Source organism: Ascaphus truei, chromosome 4 (assembly GCF_040206685.1).
Source record: "Ascaphus truei isolate aAscTru1 chromosome 4, aAscTru1.hap1, whole genome shotgun sequence".
Taxonomy (NCBI): domain Eukaryota; kingdom Metazoa; phylum Chordata; class Amphibia; order Anura; family Ascaphidae; genus Ascaphus; species Ascaphus truei.
In genome coordinates this window covers 374,578,959-374,599,222 of record NC_134486.1, presented here as the reverse complement: position 1 = coordinate 374,599,222, position 20,264 = coordinate 374,578,959, and the positions used below count along the sequence as shown (strand labels likewise).

Sequence of the window (20,264 nt, the reverse complement as noted above, 5' to 3'; positions counted from 1 at the left end):
AAAATCGGGCAACATTTTGCATGTTTTAAAAAACAAACATTTGACCAGTTTATAAAAAAAACAAAAAAAAATGAAGATGATCCTTTCTTGGGTTTTGGCTCAAATTTTACTCAGATTCTAGTATTTCTTCTGCAGTTCAACTTGAATTTCCAAACAAACATCGAAGATGACACAGTTCAAATTTTAAACCCATAAATGTGCCCATCTTTATTAAATGTCAAAACAATATTTCTGAATGGATAATCAATCAGATCTCGTTGGATCCTAACGAATCACAGGTGAACTTATATATTTTATTTAGAAAAAAAGGCTCCTTAGTATACAGACTTACATTTGAGTGCCCCATGAAGTAGCCACCACATCATGGAATTTGGCACTTTAAGGACCTATGACACAGTAGTTATGTCATGGGTTTTCATCTTATTGTTCTTGGGGAGATTGTGAACGTGATGTAGTTGGCTGAGAAACAGAAGAGGAAGATTCCTCATTCTGAGGAGTGGGGGGAATTGTTGGCACTCTTGGGCCATCCTCCCTCTGGTACTCAAGAGGTCAGATGTATACTGCAGTTACTTATCTGTGGACCTTCGATGCCTATTTATTCTGAGCAAATGTAATTGTTTATGATGTCCCATCTTCATTTATATCCGCTTCCTATATTCCCTAATGTTAAAGATATATTCTAATCATTCTTCTACTTCCATGTTTATTTTATTTTTAGATTCAAATACATTATTGCTTCACTGCTTGTCCCATCCCTCGTTAACCTCACATATTGCCCTGAGTAACAAATTATTGAAACCTGTATTTCTTCTGGAGAGATTAACATATTGCTTAAAACTCTTAATTGAAAGATTCACCTGCAGAATAAATTACATATCATTCATGAATTGTTTTACATCAGTTACAGTACATTCAAATGTCCAATGTGCTTACATTAACATTGCTTTCCAATACTGCTAGTTACTAAGGTTAAATCAATCACTGATGCTCATATTACAATTCAATTAAGAATGAGTAAATGCTTTACATGTCAAATGTACTGTGTTCTTCTCATTTTGCTGACAAAAAAGAGTGATAAGGAAAAGTATTTTTTCCTTTAATATGAACCTGCTGACTTTAACATTGATAAACTCCCATTAATGAGCTTTCCAAATGATAAGGGATATGCGTTTGCTTTGATCTCCCACTGTGAAAAATGTGAATAAAAATGTGAATATTTTCCCTTGATATAGTTTATATTAGACACATCCATGAACAGCATGATCACTGGGCTAAGGCTCTGTACCTCACCTAAGCCAGTGGGGACGTAACAAGTTAATAAAGAGTAAAAGGTTTGAGGGGCTGATTCCACTGAGGTAATTTTAGGGAAGGACCAGTGGGGTGGAGGAAAAATGGTAGTCTGGATCCTACAACCCAGTGCTCAGCTTTACTGAGCACAGTGGTCAGCAATGTGCTCTTAGGGCCCTTTGTAATATACTCCACAGAGGCGGGTTTGGAAATGTATTTTGCAAACAAAATTTGAATAAAGGATGAAATGGTCTTCTCTTACTTCAATTCAATTTAACATGAAATTCGAAGCAGCTCCAGAAAAAAAAAGGTAATTGATTTTTTGATCGAATGTATTTATTTATTTATAAAATGTTTTACCAGGAAGTAATACATTGAGAGTTACCATTCATTTTAAAGTATGCCATTGGCACAGAGTTATGATTACATTACATGTTACATTAAATGAACAGCGATAATACATTAAAATTACAGACATTTCACAGACAGGTGTATTAACACCATTCACACACTGAAAATTGGCTTTTGCAGGATGTGATAGAGAGAAATTGAACAATAAAGTCCCAATATCAGTGCGACAGAACGTTAAAAAAGGATATCATACAGTAGATCATATCTATATCTTAATGTCCTGTAATTTAAGCCAAACAGCATAACATGATGATTGGAGTTTATAGTGAATTCCTTAAGCAAACATGATCCACAGTACTGTATATACCAAAGTGCTATTCAGATTTTAGTATATGCCACATACCAGGGCGTTAACCTCTAAGTGGGATTGATGATATAATGGGAAAGATATAGCCTGTAAAGCTATTCTAATCTTTTAACCACCACACATATGGGAGAGACTACTTAGAGTAATGATAATAATTATCGTGTTAATAGCACAAAGAAAAAAACTCCATAAAACGAATAGTACTCACTGATTGAATGGATGTTTGGCTCCAAAGCGTCCTTCCAGCATGAAGAGAATATCAATAGCGTAATCCTCAGTGGAGAAATGTAGAGCACAGTATACCGGAATTGAGTAAAGCACTTCCAAAATATATTAAAAACAATTTATTTAAGGGTTGACATAAGGGACATCCAAAAACATGGTGGGTATATGGGAGAACTCTGACGCATTTCGGGCGTAAATTTCCTTTGTCAAAGAGATTTCACCGGCAACAAAGGAAAGGATTCTTTACAGTAAGGGCAGTTAAAATGTGGAATTCATTACCCATGGATACTGTGATGGCAGATACAACAGATTTGTTCAAAAAAAGGTTGGACATCTTTTTAGAAAGGAAAGGTATACAGGGATATACCAAATAAGTAAACATGGGAAGGATATTGATCCAGGGAGTAATCTGATTGTCAATTGTTGGAGTCCGGAAGGAATTTATTTTTCCCTTTATGAGATATCATTGGATGATATGCAAGTAGGGTTATTTTTTGCCTTCCTTTGGATCAATATAAGTATAGATATACTATAGGATAAAGTATCCGTCATCTAAATTTAGCATAGGTTGAACTTGATGGACGCATGTCTTTTTTCCACTTCATCTATATGTAACTATATAACTATATTTGTGCTGGTGTTGGTAGAAACCAAAGGTACATACAGTATACTGTACTTAAAAAAGAAGAAGATTAAAATAGCGATACGTTCTACTTTTATACTCCTCCGATACACACTGGGAAAGTCTAATTAACTTTCCTATTATATCACTCTGGGACTCCTCACTGGGTCGTCAGCTTACTAAACTGGTGTCGGTGAGGCGCAACCTGAGTCTTCCATTCTGGGGTTGACCTTGCTTAATCTTGTTATTACCGATGTGTAATCCTGTTACCACATGCAACCTTCCACTAAACCTGAGCTGGAACCCTTGTATCCCCATCCCTGCCCCACTGCTTTCCCCATTCTTTTCTGCACCCCTTTCAAAATGTTCCCTCCCTAATCTCTTTTTTTGTAGGAATATTGAAAAAAAATCCATAAAATATGAGGGATTTTTTTTTAAATAGTGACACAGAATGCTTTGCAAAGTAATATTTTAAATCAGGCTGCAATCCTACTTAAAAAAAAAATATAAGTATTCTACAATTTACTATGAAATATGCTGTGATTTGATCAAGAACAGATGAAGTGCGACTCAATGTTCCCAAAGCTACGTTACACCCGAGAAAAAGAAATGTCACTGCCGCAGCTTTCCTCTTCTTCAAAGAGGTCATGCTGCAGCTAAATGTGACCCCGTTCTTGGGTGTCATCGCGATTCCAGGAAATGTTGCTTTCTCTTTTGGAAAATACCTGCTATATAAAAACTGTGAGTTATCTATTTACTTTCTGTATTGAGGATAACTACATGTTTAAGCAATTGATCATTAGAGAATAAGTCAGTCAGCAGAGTACTCCCTAAAACTAACAAGTGCAATTCATAACCTGTGACCGTTTTAGATAAGTTCCCCCAAACAGATGCTTGCCTTGAAACTTTAATTAAACAGCTGCTCAAAGAATGAAAGTTTGAATGAGTAGGAGGATATCTACTGTAGCTCATATCTACTGATGACATTTTCAATGTCTTTGAAAAAATATGATATATTTCAGACACACATATCAATCCCTGATCTTCCATAGAGAGAGAAAACATGTACTGAAAAGATAACAGGTTATTTATATAAAAATTAATGTATTTAATAAAATATTTAAGGAGACGAACACATAGAGTACATTAAGATTTGCTTTCAGCATATGCCAAGCAGTAAGAGAAATCATTTTAAATACTGTATGTGGTGTTTGCATGTAGAAGAAAGCAATTAAAAATAGCACTTATGAGCACGTTCACCTACACACACATATTGGGCCTCATGCAGTAAGCGACGATTATGTGAAATCGGCAAGCTTATCGATTAGTCATGTTATTGGCGTTTTTCCCTCTCCGTATGCAGTAAGTGCCGAATACATTCAAAATCAACCAGAAAACAAATCCGCCCACTCTCACGATGATGAGCCGATAACACACAGGTGTATCGGCGTGCGTGGCGGGGTGCTGTTAGGTTGCACAATCACAAATCTTGCTGAATCAGGCGAAACAAGCATGTTTTTGATTGCGCGCCATATTTAAAGGCAACGTGTACTGCTAATCATTCTCTGTGTTGTTGGGAGTGAGAGAGAGAGAGAGACGCACAGAGCTGGACGATTGAAGATTTGCATATTGACTGAGAGACTTGTTGTGTATTGGGTGAGCTTTGTCCTTTGTTGTTTTGTTTACATCTTTGTCTTGTTTTATATGTGGAAGTGGGTCGTGTGATTGCCTGTACATTTCTTGTCTGTTTTTTGTGAGTGCTGGAAGTATGCCCGCAAAGCGTGGGAAGAGTGATGCTGGTGGGAGTGGGAGTGCTACTCGTGGGAGTACGCGTCGGAGTGAACGTACTGTTCAGGGGAGTGATGTTGCTGGTGCACCGAGTGGTGTTGCTGGGAGTGGGAGTGCTGTTGCTGGGAGTGGGAGTGCTGTTGCTGGGAGTGTGAGTGCTGTTGCTGGGAGTGGGAGTGCTGTTGCTGGGAGTGGGAGTGCTGTTGCTGGGAGTGGGAGTGCTGTTGCTGGGAGTGGGAGTGCTGTTGCTGGGAGTGGGAGTGCTGTTGCTGGGAGTGGGAGTGCTGTTGCTGGGAGTGGGAGTGCTGTTGCTGGGAGTGGGAGTGCTGGTGCTAGGAGTGTGAGTGCTGGTGCTAGGAGTGTGAGTGCTGGTGCTAGGAGTGTGAGTGCTGGTGCTAGGAGTGTGAGTGCTGGTGCTAGGAGTGGGAGTGCTGGTGCTAGGAGTGTGAGTGCTGGTGCTAGGAGTGGGAGTGCTGGTGCTGGGAGTGCTGCTGGTGGCGCAGTTGCTGATGGGGTGTCTGGTGGTGGCGTGCTTGCTGGTGGCCAGCTTTTGGAGGCTCTTCCATTGGAAGAAGGAGAGTCCAGTCAGCACCAGCCAAGCTCTGACCCTAAACCTGCTCGGAAAAAACGTGTGGAGAAGCCACGTAATCCTCGCTTCAATGACCAGGAAAATAGGGCTCTTGTCACTGGCATTCTGGAGCACTATGACAGTCTCTATGGACATTTAGTAGGTAAGTGTAACTTTACATTTATTATTCAAATACATGTGATCCTAGGTCATCTGAGTTTTGTTCATATGCAAATATGGGTACACAATATCTTTCTATGTTCATTAGTGTGGAAACACAGCTTTTTATCATGCCTTACAAGGACAAATAAACACAGGCGGTCAATTTGCCAGAACTGCATACAATATGAATGCAACCTTGCTTACATGTATAGGTTTAGTAGTGAATGCTCATGTGCTGCACATATTACACATAAAACAGCATGTTTGCTATCTCTTGGAACAGCTAGCAGTGTAGGAAACTGGTGCTTATATTATTATTAATTTACCTCATATCTTTTATATGTTTTTCAAGGGCGGACAAGTGCAGCAAGCAAAAAAGAAATGTGGGACACAATAGTCATTGGTGTCAATGCCTGTGGGAATAGTGTCAGGGACAAGTATCATTGTCGGAAAAGATTTGATGATATTAGGTCCAAATTGAAAAAGAAAATACAAGACCAACGCGTGCATGCTACTGGCACTGGAGGTGGGCCCACACCACAACGTCTCATATTGACTCCATTGGAGGAGCTGCTTCGGCCAAAATTACTTACCGTCGTCGTGGAAGGCTTGGCTGGTGACCGTGACATTGGAATTTATCCGTCACAATTTCCAGCAGGTGATAAATATTACTGTACTAGGCGTGTCGTTGCTTACAGTTATTTTGCATATTTACACTGCTTTTTATACTGTCTTCACAATATAAGCATACCTGCATCTATATATGTATATGTCTGATTCTGTATATATATATCTCAAAATAGACATATATGTAGTAGTCCTACTAAAAGCAGTAACTAATATAGCACGTGCCATTGCGTGCTCATTTACATGTGAATTCCCAAAATGCATAGCTGCAGTGGAAGCAATTGATGGTGGGCGAAGATGGGGAACAACAGGGTAGTACACATGTGTAACACATGTTCATGAGAAATTATTAGTAGCTACAGGTACAGAACAGAAATATGTATCATATTATTGTGTATTTTATTGATTTTACTCCGACAAACATGACATTACTGCCTATTTTAAGCATGCATCAAAGAAATTGCATGTAACGGCCTACAAACATCACTGGCACTAACACATCTATAGTTGGTTATGAAAAGGTCCATTTTTGCTTTATGTCATATACAGACAGCATAATGAGGCACACGTATCATATGTTATGTCATTGTTTTCATAACTTAAACACTGCAGATGACTACTTAGCTCATCTACCATTGTGTTAAAGCAGCTGCAATTAATATCTCATCACAGCATACACTTCAACAGAGGGGGTGGGGTTCAGCACACACACTAATTACAGCCTCATTTCACGGTCAACTTAGTTCACACCATTTGCACCTGTTTCAAGTCATTGAAAGGTGTGGCTGATTAGGCTTTTTGGGGAAGGGAATACCTTTCTTACAACCTGAATAGCACAACTGAAGTTAATCACACTCATTTGAAAGCTTAACTCTAGCTACTAAATGCCCCAACAACTCATTACTTATCAAAGCGTACGTCACACATTAGTTCACTCATATCTATAGTTGAACTACTATGAAAGACACATTATCACACACTGCATGTGTTGTCTTGTTGAGTCACAGCCACATTCAGGTGTGCCACATCTTCGATTAATGTACCACACATATCCTCTACCAAAAACAACACTTTTTGCAATATGACCACCTTCATGATAACCATTGTGAATGGTCATCTCATGATAGTTATGTACATTATGATACTGATATCACTACACAACATATGATTTTTAGGTACAAATTTAATGTATTTTTCCTCACGCATTACTGCAGAACCATAGTATGTTGTATGTTAGGGAACTCAAAAGTTCTAAGTACACAGGCATGTACATTGTTATTACAACTATTTATGTTCACTTTCACACACACATTTTGGGTTAAGGAAATGATGCTGTTAGATACTCATAAATACAGAACATACAATAACTGTTTGTTCAATATTTACACATGTAAATGTAAAACTAATGTTATTGTTATATATAGTTGCCCCTGGAGGACATGTGTCACCTGAGATGGAACAAGTGTCTTCACCTGGGTCAGCCAGCTCAACACTACTAGAAGGTGAGTGTATCATTTGCTGGCCATATAATATGTGCTCTTCTATATGTTATGTTGTCATGTGCATTATTTGTTTTGCACATCTTCTTTAAATAGGATTACTTAGTGTCAGTGAAAATTAAGTGTAAGGCAACATGTATTGTGTTAGTGATGTTAATTATCATGTAGGACTTCTGAGTTTAGAGCAACTTTTCATTCATTCATATTTCATACTGAGTCCAAACATTATTCGTAAGTCAAGGTAGTTTTTAATGAGGTTATAAAACGTATGCTAACATGTTAGGTGTTACTTAGGACACAGTACAATTACATAGTAACACAGCATACATTAACATGCCATTTAATAATGTGTACATTTCTTTTTAGAACATCATGGTGATGAGGATGATGAGTATGATGAGGATGACGCCACAGAAGAGACTGAAATACAATCATGTGACCATGAAGAGGTGCCAATAGAAACTGTTGTACCGCCAAATCGTCCATCAACTTCCACATACGATGCAATTGTAGCTTCAGAGGGAAAAATAGTGGACGCAGAAAATCGTCGCCATTCAGACATGATGACAGTGCTGGAAAGGATGATTGGACTGCAGGAAGAAACAGTATCACAATTGGCACATCTCCACAGAGTCTTCATTGAAGTGCCTAAACAGTTGCAAAAAATCAACACCTCATTCGAAGCATTAGTTGTTCAGCAAACACAAGCTAATTACTGGAGAATGACTAATGTACCACAATTCAACACCTCCCAGCCAGGATCTGTTCATGCAGGTCAGTTTTCACCACATTCATCTGATATTCATTCACCAGGCCCAAATGTTACCGGTCAAGTAGCAGACATTGCTGTGCAGGTTCCTGATGACATCCTACCGCTGCCATCTGTACAAATTCAGCAGCAGACACCTACAAAGGAGGCGACAAAAACAAAACAAGACACACATGAAACAGACCAACCATCACTTGTGCAGTGTCTACCAACTTGCTCACATGTGTCACTGGGCACAAGCCCTGTCCGTGAACAGTCACTACCCAAAAGCCCTGTAGGTGAGTCGCTGCCCAAAAGCCCTGTAGGTGAATCGCTGCCCAAAAGCCCTGTAGGTGAGTCGCTGCCCAAAAGCCCTGTAGGTGAATCACTGCCCAAAAGCCCTGTAGGTGAGTCACTGGCCACAAGCCCTGTAGGTGAGTCACTGGCCACAAGCCCCGTAGGTGAACAGTCACTGGCCACAAGCCCTGCCCGTGAAGTGCCAGAGGCCACTCAAAGTGGCTCTGTTGTGCCTAAAGTTGGTGGCAAAAGAAAAAGGAAAATTCAAGAGACAACAAGCAGGCCTGTTACTCGCTCGCAAAAGGAACAAAAAAAATAAATGTTATAATTCAGAAAATATGTCTTTGGCCTTGTTTTGTTGACTTCAGATTATCTAATTACTATTGTATGTATGCTGAAGACTGTGTTGTTTCCAAACTTTCAACTATGTTCTTGTACACGTGAAGTTTTGGAAATGTTAACACTCATAATTAATTGTGTTATAAATATTTATGTTGTAATCGTCTGTTCAGTAATGGTCCACCAGGAGCCAGTTGCTAAGTTTAGAGAAGCTGCCATTGACTTTGCAGCAAAACATTGCATTTGGGTGTGTTAATTGATGTAAGAATTGCATATGCATATTAGTCACATGCAATTATTAAAACACCTAAGTAAGTGCAAACATCTTTCTTGTACGTGTACAGCAGGATTATGTGTAAATTATTACTTACCTTTGCCTTGCTTGGCCATTGTAATTTTGTCCTTTAATCAGTTGTGTGTTCGTTTCTATAACATCTCAGAATGTATAATAATATATATACACACACACACACACACACACTGAGTGAGTGTGAGTCTGAGTGTGTGAGTGTGTATATATATATATGTATATGTGTATATGTGTATATATATATATATATATATATGTATATATATATATATATATATATATATATATATATATATATATATATATATATATATATATATATATATATATATATATATATATATATGTATATATATGTATATATATGTATATATGTATATATATATATATATATATATACATATATATATACATATACATATACATATATATATATATATATATATATATATATATATATATATATATATATAGTACTATATAAACTGGTATACACAAACTAATACACTTCATGCTTCCTTGTGAAAACACTATTTTAATAATACAGGCCTAATGTTTGAGAAATATCCTAAGTATGAGACTCTAACAGTATTGTGCTTAAACAAATGTTTATTACTTAATTCAATCATGTTTCTCACCATTTAAATAGGTTTCATACAAGGTATACTTAATGCCATCAATGTTGTGTGTACTCCTGCAATATAAAAAAAAATAAAATATTATATATAAATATATATATATTTTTATAAGAGATATATTTATATATATATATATATATATATATATATATATATATATATATATATATATACACACGTATTTAAACTCATGCAGACAGGGAGTTAACCAGACTTTCACATACACACAGAAATGTAAGCGGGGAAAAAACATTTCTTTTTGCAGGTGTGTTTTTACTGATATGCCTGGCTAAGAAATATTTTCACACACTGGTCTTTGTTAGTTTTCAAAAAAACACTATGTGAACGCATTCACAGTCTAGGGATGTTTTTCACAAACGAGATAAAAGAAGGAGAAATGTTTCTCCCACAGTCCCATATCACGAACCACAACTGTTAACCCAATTAGACAAACAAATCCAATTGGCGTTTGAAATAAGGAGTCAAAGTAGTTACTTTTGTTGACCTTGACAAGGAAAAACAGGAGTTTGTTAGCCATTCAGCACATTCATTTTGATGAGCAAATAACACAGACCTGAACACAGCTTTTGTGCTACTCAGACATGGCTGATGAATTCGTTAACAATATTAATCCCCTTTTAGGGTATAAGTACATGATCTGTGAAGCCATCTTGAACAGTCGCGGACAGAAAGCAAGCACACGCCAAATCGATGATTTCATTCGAGCAAAATATCCTTATTACCAAGACCGTAAGCATGCACGGAATTTTAATTCCTCAATAAGATTCACTTTATCAAGTAATGACTTTTTTGAACGTGACCAGGATAAGCTACAACACACCTATGGTTTCTGGAAGATTGCCCCGGAAAAACAATTTATCCTGAAAGACGGCACTTATATTGTCGTGAAAGGCATATTTATTCCTAATGGCAATAGCAATGTATCCGCTACTACTGATCCGTTTGAATCGATACGTGCTGCAATATCTGCAGCCTCCATTCCTGAAACCCACATTGTACAAGAACAAAAGTACTATGATTATGTACCAAGCCTTTCAGCTGAAAATGCATTGGAATGGGAACCGGAAGAAATGAACCTACCTCCCGACCAATTATTTGAAGAAAGCAGTGGCGATTCCTATGAGCGCATCCTGGAGGAGATATGTGCCATACTGGATTCAGCGGTTGGGTTAAGCGTGGATGAAAATGCCTTGCATTTCTGGAGCGACCAGTTGCAGCCAGGCGAAGAGTTAATTCTAGAAGAATGGTAAATATAAAAATCGTTATGCGTTGACTCTGCGTTTAAATTTTGTTTTTATTTGTAACCACCATTTTCACTTTCAATGCGTGGATACAGCGTAACATTGCAGACTGCATAACATGTAGCGATCACAAACAAATTGTTTCCTAATACAATATAGTAGGACCTGAAAGAGTAGTACACATTGCTGACGGAATAAATATACGTACTTTCCTATCCCTTTAAACATATTAGCAACATTTTACCATTACTCTAACACATACCTGTTTTGTTATCATGCAACATCTACAACATTGAAAACCGGGTCCACCACGTATGACGTGGGACCCTTGTCATGGGCCAAGGCGTCCTTAAAAAGGATTAGTGATGTAAGTCCCGCCCCCAAGCGACGTGCGCGCCTCAAAGCCTATTGGCTGTCATGTTTTGTTATAGTAACGGTAACTGCAGTGTGTGATGCGTGCGGCTCAGTGTTTGTAGGCGTACCCTGGGCGTTAGCCGAATGTTAATTGAGTGGGAGGCGTGTTAGCGTGCGTTTCACGCTGGCTTAACATGACGTCACACGTATTGCATTTGCGCATTGTGTTATCGGCCGTGCTTTCTGTTCAAACACGTCTGTTTAAAAAGAATACAGATGTACTCGTTTAGAACGAATGTAGTTTCGTCTTCATTGTATTTGAAATAAAGATGTTATGTTTACTGGTATTTTCAACATGTATTGAACGCACAACGTACGCTTTGTTTTGCGCATGCGCTAACAGTTAGTGGAGCCAAGCGTGAAGTGCGTGCGCACACAAAGATGTGCGCGCACATCTTTCAGTATACAGGCAACGTTCACTTCTTATACATAGTTATGCCTGCTACAAATTTAAAGAAACATTACATACTGATGAACAGTTTTACTTCTAACATATAAGTGACTGACGTGTGTATCTACACAATCATATAGAGCTGCGTAACGCGTTGTCACGGATGCATATCTAGTAAGGTGCCATCTTTGACCATCATGTGTTTGCTGTATTTCAGAGATGTCGGGGAAGATACAATCGGATCAATGTATGATTTCAGAAGAGTCTACCTTTATATGAGATGATTGTGAGGAGGAGCCACCGACTACTATACTACATATGGAACTAATTTTATATTGCTTGCAGCGCTTATTAACAAACAATTAAAAATGTGATACCCTTATGCCTATATTGCATAAGCACTTAATTAACATAATGATGTTGCAAAAGAGTGCCTCATGAATTTTTATTGAGTGTTCTTTAATGACTACTAACATTTTATGACATGGTGTGTTTTATATATAACAACCATTCCCACTCTGCTAACACATTTGTGTATTATAATATGTAATGGAACGTATGACTGTCGAAACTATGTAACAATAATAATAATAATATGAGCATGTTCATGTATAGGGCTGCTAGTTGTACGCAGCGATTTACAGACACATGTTTCAGCCTGAGGTCCCTGGCCCGTGGAACGTACAAATGTTTTTTTGCCGCATGAGGCACAGGGAGATAAAGTGACTTGGCCAAGGTCACAAGGAGCCCACACCGGGAATTGAACCAGACTCCCCTGCTTCAAACTATCAGTGCCAGTGTGTGTCTTTACTCAGTGAGCCACTCCTTCTCCCAATGTAAAGGACACTTACAACCAAGTAGCCATTTATTTTTAAAATCTCTTGTTACATGGGTATGTAGATAAAATGGTTTGGGACTGTAGCAAATAATGTTACTGGCCAGATGTTATGGTCCCCTCCAATGCATGATGTTCTGAATATGACATCACCATCATGTTATGATGTACGTTTCTGTGTATATTTCATTAACCTAACTAACTATAGTTTACTGTGTTTATTAATCGTTTAGAAATACATAGTATAGTCAATATGATGATATAAGCTACCATAATAAAGCTGGTGTTATCATTTGTCGGTGTTATACATGGATCCTACACCAATTGATAGAGACACAAACAGTTGTCTTAAAAAGTGTGTCTATGCTAGTGATGAATGTGCTCCCGTAAGTAAACAAATAAGTACAGTTATCCCCTTTTCTCCAACCACCTCTATATTACATTAATGGAAATTATAAGGAAACATACATAAAATGTGATGAAATGTGAGTAATCATTTTGTAATACAATGCACATGAAAGCTCAAGAGTAGCTAAATGCATATACATGATACAGAAAGTACATATATGTAACATTTGTGTTTAAACCAATATGTTGGGTTTTTAGTTCCAATAATTATAGGAAGATTGAGGTAGCCACATCTTATGAGAGATGTCAGCAAATATACATACCATGATCAGTCATACTGGAGATATACCTATAATGCAAAGGAACAATATATAAATTGCAAACATTGACATGCCATCTTCAGTACCGTAAACAACACAGCAAAGTGTGTATTTGGTGTTAAATGTACAACACCATGTATATTTCATGACATTCAAAATGTAAATCTGCCTGGTGTACACATCATATGGATGTACATGTTACACTGCACCAATAACATTGTATGTAAGCATACTAGAAGCATGAATGATTATGGGCATAATATGTGTTTTGTCTTAGCATAAGGAATAACACAATGCTAAAATATTATTGCTTTGTTACCCAAGTTGTATTCACATACACACAACTAAAGTACAATTGAAGAGGGATTATATAACCTGTGCAACAATAACATACCGGTGCCACATCCCTTTGTGCACACAGCAGAGAAAAGAAAGGTGTGCAACCCATATTCATCTGTGTCCTAACAGAAGGTTATATAAAGAAACATTATTGTTAATATAACATAATTAAACTATAAAAGTAGTACTAGGAACATATGAGTTTGTACTTACAAGAAAAAAATGAATTGATGAGATTCTGTCGTGTCTGGCCACCACTGGCTGTTTGTTCATTTTCAGCAGCTACATGGGTGGGATGCTCGTCTACCAAAGCCTCAGCTAGGTCTGACTGTACATTGTGCCTGAGTGCAACATTGTGCAAAATGCAACAGGCAAGGATAATATCAGACACTTTTTGAGGCTTGTATAGAAGAGCCCCACCAGTTCTGTCCAGACACCTAAACCTGGTCTTGAGTAGGCCAAATGTCCTCTCTATAACAGATCTTGTAGATATATGGGCTGCATTGTACCTGTCCTCTGCTTCAGTTTGAGGGTTTAGCACCGGAGTCAAGAGCCACGGCCTAATTCCGTATCCTGAGTCACCTATAATGAATGGAGCACACATAAGCTGACATTAGTGATCAAATTGTACAATGCCAACATTCCTAAATCAACATGTGTTTTGTGTTAGAACATGTAAATATGTACTCACCCAGCAGCCAACCAGGTTCAAAATGTCCCTCTTCGAACGCATGGAAGACTGAAGAGTTCCTCAGGATAGAGGAATCGTGACTGGAACCAGGGAACTTGGGTACCACATGCATTATCCTCATCGTGGCATCACATACCACCTGTACATTGAGTGAATGGTAGTGCTTCCGATTGCGGTACACATGCTCACTCTGACTAGGTGCAATCAAAGCAACATGTGTGCAATCGATTGCACCCAGCACAGATGGTATCCCTGCTATATTATAAAAGCCAGTCCTGACTTCCAGCCACTCTGTTGCCTCTGTAGGAAAATGAATATAATTCCTAGCGCGTCTATTGAGTGCATAGAGAAACTGAGTCAAGGCCCGCGAGAATGTAGATTGCGAGACCCCGCCCACTATGCCCACAGTTGTCTGGTATGACGCGGAAGCAAGATAATGTAATGAGCACAGCATTTTAACAAGCCCAGGGACTGCACGACCTCTGGCTGTGAAAAAATCTAAATCCCCCCTTATCTCCTCATAAAGAGCTAAGATTGCTGCTGAACTCAAACGATAGCGACTTACAATCTCCTCCTCACTCATCCCATCTAACAGGGTTCTCTCCCTGTACAGACGCGGATGAGGCACAAGTTGTCTCCTCTGTCTTCTCCTCTGATCTCCTGTCCCTCTACCTGTCCCTCGGCCTGTCCCTCTCCCTGTCCCTGTCGTATCCGCGTCACTGTCACTGTCCCTCGGTGTGTCCCTACCTTGCCCTATATCATTCTCTTGATCAGCAAGCATGTCATAGAAAAGAATGTTCCTGCGTCTCCTAAACATTCGCAACATTTTGAAATGAGTAGCTGTGAATGAGCAGGTAATGTGCGTCCTTTAAATAGGTATGTGATGATGTCAGGTGACATAGTAAAATGCAAGGTGTTACATTAACATAATAAAGTACTTCTGTGGCAAGCTGTGTGCACTTGTTGTTCTAAGTATTTGTTGTGTGTATTCTGCAGGGAATGATGATATTTGGCAATGATGTGACGTGAAGCTTTGTACAAAGATTGCTTGCAAATAAATAGTTGCATGTGCAATGCATGTAACACTTGTGAACGCAAGAGTCAGTCATGTAATGAGACAAAAAGGCTGAGATTGACGTGGGAAAAGTTTTGTGTAACATGTGTAATTATCCATGTTATTGTGACATGTTGGCAACAATGAATAGTCGTGTGCATATGCATGCATTTGTGTAAGGAGGATAGTTGGTATAGAATGAGTTTACAAGGTGTCCCAATGATGAATTACTGTACATGTGTGTATAAGTTAGGTTGAAGTGCTTGTAATGCAACGGTTACAATGTAAACATGCAATGTGATTGAGCGTCCAATAAGTGACGTCATGAAAATAGGGAGGACCCAAAAGTATATGTAAACATGAGAAGACAGATGTACATGAACGTTTAAAGATGCGTGTCACATTACAAGCATTGTGTAATGTAAAGGAAGATGAATATACTGTGTATGTGTGACATGTGTGACATGTGTGACATCATGTAAATAATTGTCGCTGAGTTGAGTAAAATGTGTGATATGATGTGAGGTTCTCCTTTAAGAGTGTAGTATAGTATTTTCCCTTGCCACATCATCACATGATGAGTAATGTGACCCGCAAATGCTGAAAACATGTAAAAGTCGAATGTTATGCAAATAAGACACATCAGCTGTGACACAATGCAGGGAATGCCCCCACACTGTAATGCAAATCCCCCTTGTATTGTGAGCAATGAAACGTAAACAGTACTATACTGTTATACGTCCCCGCTCCATTGACTTCCATTGATGTACAGAAGATGTTTTTTTTCTAAGTGCCGTTCCGGCAGCCTTAGCGATCGTTCTCCCGTCCAAACTGCCAACTTTAGTTGGCGGGAGAAATCGGCCATAACATCTCAATTTCGTAGTGCCGATCAGCCCCGATAAGCTGTTTTTTTTTGTTGAATCCAGCCGATTTAAAAAAGTGGCGATCAGTGTCGAAAACAGGCTTATCGGCAGGCGACTGGCCATAACCAAATTATCGGCTCCGAAACCTGGCGATATGAAGCACTTATCGGCGCTTACTGAATCTCAAACCCAATTTTGGCTATAACATGGCCATATTTCCCTTATCAACGCTTACTGCATGAGGCCCATTATCTCTTAGCATACTCTGCTTCCACTGCAGCCAGGGATTCTGGGTAATGATGGAAGGGAAATCTTAGTGCGCTAAGTGAAATAAAGTGTTACACAATAAACTTATAATAATAATAATAAATATTACAGTGCAATATCAGTGCTCCTAAACTTGAGAAAACAATTACTAAACCGTGTATGTCTATAATAAACACACCAAAAAGTGTCCATACTGTATATTCAGAAAGGAAAATGAAACGTTCCAGGAAAAAAGTGTCTGAACTATTTACAATTGTGAAACAGTATCCAGTTTACAAAAGTGACTGAGTATCAAAAAGAATGATATTGTTTTCCACGAGTCTGCCAACGCAAACCAGTTCTCCTGTACAAAAAGTCCTGCATCTATTCTGAAGTGACTTAATTCCTTGACCAGGGAGGCTGTGAGGAAGTCCCCTCCCCTCTTTTACCAGTACCCACATTAACACATACAAATAATGACAGACTCGGTCTGGAGGTATAAAAAGGCTGCGGCTTTTGTTTATTATGTAATAATAGCGTAACTGCTAGTCCCTGCCAGAATGCTCATTTAATAGGTTAAGTGACGGGTCAGACGGACCTTGACTACTTGCCCCATCAACCGTAGCCGTTTCCACGTGAGTCGGCCGTTGTCACGAGTGGGCTGGCGGAAATTTCTTCTATCCGCCCCGCCCACTCGCCTCAACCTCTGGGCTTAATCAGCCCCGAGCCCCGTCTGGCAAGGGCAAGCACTACCCTCCAACTGTCGCCGTGACAGTTGCAAACTGGTCAAACTGACCCCGTCTTTAGGAACTTCAGTGCTTTTTGTTCATAAAAGTAATCAGGATTAATAATGCAACAGAAAATGGTACAAGTTAGCAATATTCACGAGCGACATTACTCAATAGCCCATCACAATAACAGTTTCCTTGACTCATTATCAAAACGAATGGCCAAGGACTGCTTACGTGCTATCTTTTCTCATCAGAAGGGATGGGTGGGTGGAAAAGCAGTCACAGCCAGGAGCAAAGTGAATGCACCCGCTCCTGGCTATGCCCTTTAAACTCCCCCAGATACCCCCTTAATACTCCCTTTCAAGACCCCGGACGCATCAGCGACCAATCAGCAGTGAGGGAGGCCTTGCCCCCTGGTAAGGGTTGCCCATCAGCTAGGCGGCTAGAAGAGCTGTTTGACCAGTGAGGCCATTGTCGTAAGTGGGCTGGCAGAAATTACTTCCATCCGCCCCACCAACTCACCTATAACCCCAGGCTTTATCAGCCTTGAGCCCCATCTGGCAAGGACAAGCACTTACCCCCCTACTGTTGCCACCAATGGGTCTATTTAACTCCCCTAAAACTAGGCCCGTACCACCAGACTCGCGATGACCTCTCCACACAGACCTGTAGCTCATTGCTAAACATATCAGATTAAAGTTTCCCACCATCTTATTAACTTTTATGCGTGTTCCTGGGACCCGTGCACCCCTCTACACTATCCTGCATATTATTGAGTTCCTGGCCCCATTCATGTGTACTAGCAGTTAACCCCTTCCACTTGGCCTGTAACCCATATATTCCCTTAGCGATTCTAAGAACAAACTAGTCCTTTTGCAGGTCTGCGTTCTGTGCTGGGCGCCATTATATTTTGCAAAGCTTCGAGCCAAATTCTTGTGAATTTCAGCGTTGACCCAAATAGAAGGGTTAGGGCGGCTTGCCCAGTGAACACCTTCCCACTGGCATGATTCGCGCTGCAAGGATGAGGTGGTAGAGCAGTGATTGAAAATCCTGCAGTGAGATCTTTTCCTGGGCTATGATTTCCCTGAGCAGCACGTCCAAAGTGACCAGCTTCTCAGGCGATAGCCTGTACTCCAACCTCACTGAGTCAATTTAAATGTCTATGAAACGTCTGACTAGAAGGACGGTTGTTGGATGCACATGTACCCTTTTGTGCTCTACCCGCTAAAGAAATGTGCTAAAGGTTTCGAACTAAAACAGGGAAGTGCCCAAGCATTTTGGGTGGGAGAAATGCTGGATTAACCCAAAGGGTTAACCCAAAGGTCCCCTCTTTCTTGGGGACCACCCCAAAAGGGCAAACTCCTGAGATTAGCAAAAAAAAAAAGGGGGGGGGAGCAAAGGGACCTGCCATTCTCTCCAAATCGACTTCCTTTTCCACTTTTATCCTAGCTACATTACCGTATTTCCTGACCAATTTCAAATTACGTTCGCCCTTTGATACCGCTTTATATTCAAACGGAATCCTGAACCCCAGCTTAAACTCAGCCTTAAGTAGCTGGGCTACCTCCCTATTGGTGTACCTTGCCACCATTGTTCCAGTTATCGGAGCCACCACCCTCTTGGTCAATGTTTCAGTTTGTACCCTTAAATGCAACAAAGAAAAATGATACCGGGCGCTTCTAATAATAAAATAATTGATATACAGTGATATAAAGTAAATAAAGTAATATATAAATGTGAACTTCAAAAATATATAAATAAATATAGTGAATACAATATCCTTCACCAAATGTCAATAATATCATAAAAAGCAGCTCTACTCCCTTTAAAGGACTGTCCAGGTCCAGAATTCTTGCAATGTCTTCCAGGTGGGGGGAGCGCTCAGATCTCGAGATATTATACAGGGAAGAAAAGTGGAAGAAATAATAATAGTGCAGATCAATAAATAAATGAATGTATGTGCAAACAATAACCTCTAAATAGGTCTCACTCACAATGAATGGACTGGTAACAGACGTGTCAGAGATCCTTCTCTCTCTGACAAGAGCCCTTTAATGGTGGAAGCCCTCTGGTATTGTTAGAGCTGTATGTCACTGCTGCGGCCAAGTTTATTCGAGCATTTGCCCGTTCTTGGCCGCAGCAGTAGCCTGGCGCGCGCCCGAGAGTGACGGGCGCGCGCCGAAGCAGCGGAAGAGCGCCCTCCGATCTGGGGCGCTCTCCCTACCGCTGCTGGGTCCGCCGGGTCCCCCGGAACCCCCTGCCGCTGTCCCACGATCGCGGGACACCAGGGCTCCCTCGGGGAGCCCCTGGACGCGCGTGCAGGGGGCGCACGCTCCCGAAGACGCGTGACCGCGCGTCTATGACGCGCGGCACGCCGAGGGGCGGCCACTAGCAAGCCGGGAAATCTCCCGGCTTGCGGATCTGGCCGCAGAGTGATAAAGCGTGTCGGTAGTGTCAGGTGGGCTAGATGTGTTCCTGATTCCTGAGGAAGTGGCAATCGCTATGAAACGCGTAGAATCGAATCTGTTTCACTTGTTGGAGGACAGTGTTTGGAGAGACTTAGTGTGAGGAGGTGCTGGCAAGAAAGCTGCGGAGATTGGAGCGGTAGAGAGCCTCTTCCGCCCTGACCGCCGCATCACAGGAAGTGACGTCACCAGATGTGACGCATGCGGAAGGATCTCCGAGTGATTGTATCAGAAGCGTCTCCCCCACGAGTCATCAACGGTCCTCTCCAACGCCTGTATACTTTGGACAAATGTGAGTGCATTACCATTGTGTGTTTTTTGTGCTACATTATACCCTTATGTACTATACTATTGTGTGCTCTCTTTCTTTGCTACATCCCCGGGAGGTACACTCAGCATGTATGGACACATTTAGCCCACCTGACATACAGCTCTAGCATTACCAGCATCAGATGTATGGACACATCTAGCCCACCT

At 40.2% G+C, this 20,264-nt stretch overlaps 1 protein-coding gene across 1 annotated transcript; it reads left to right on the top strand.

Annotated features, from left to right (window-relative positions):
• The first annotated feature begins 5,624 nt into the window (after positions 1 to 5,624).
• Positions 5,625 to 8,860, top strand: LOC142492424 (uncharacterized). The gene is made up of 3 exons (XM_075595065.1): positions 5,625 to 6,028; positions 7,422 to 7,499; positions 7,863 to 8,860. The coding sequence occupies exons 1-3, from the start codon at positions 5,752 to 5,754 to the stop codon at positions 8,858 to 8,860; spliced, it is 1,353 nt and encodes a 450-aa protein (XP_075451180.1). The 5' UTR covers positions 5,625 to 5,751.
• Positions 8,861 to 20,264: the final 11,404 nt, after the last annotated feature.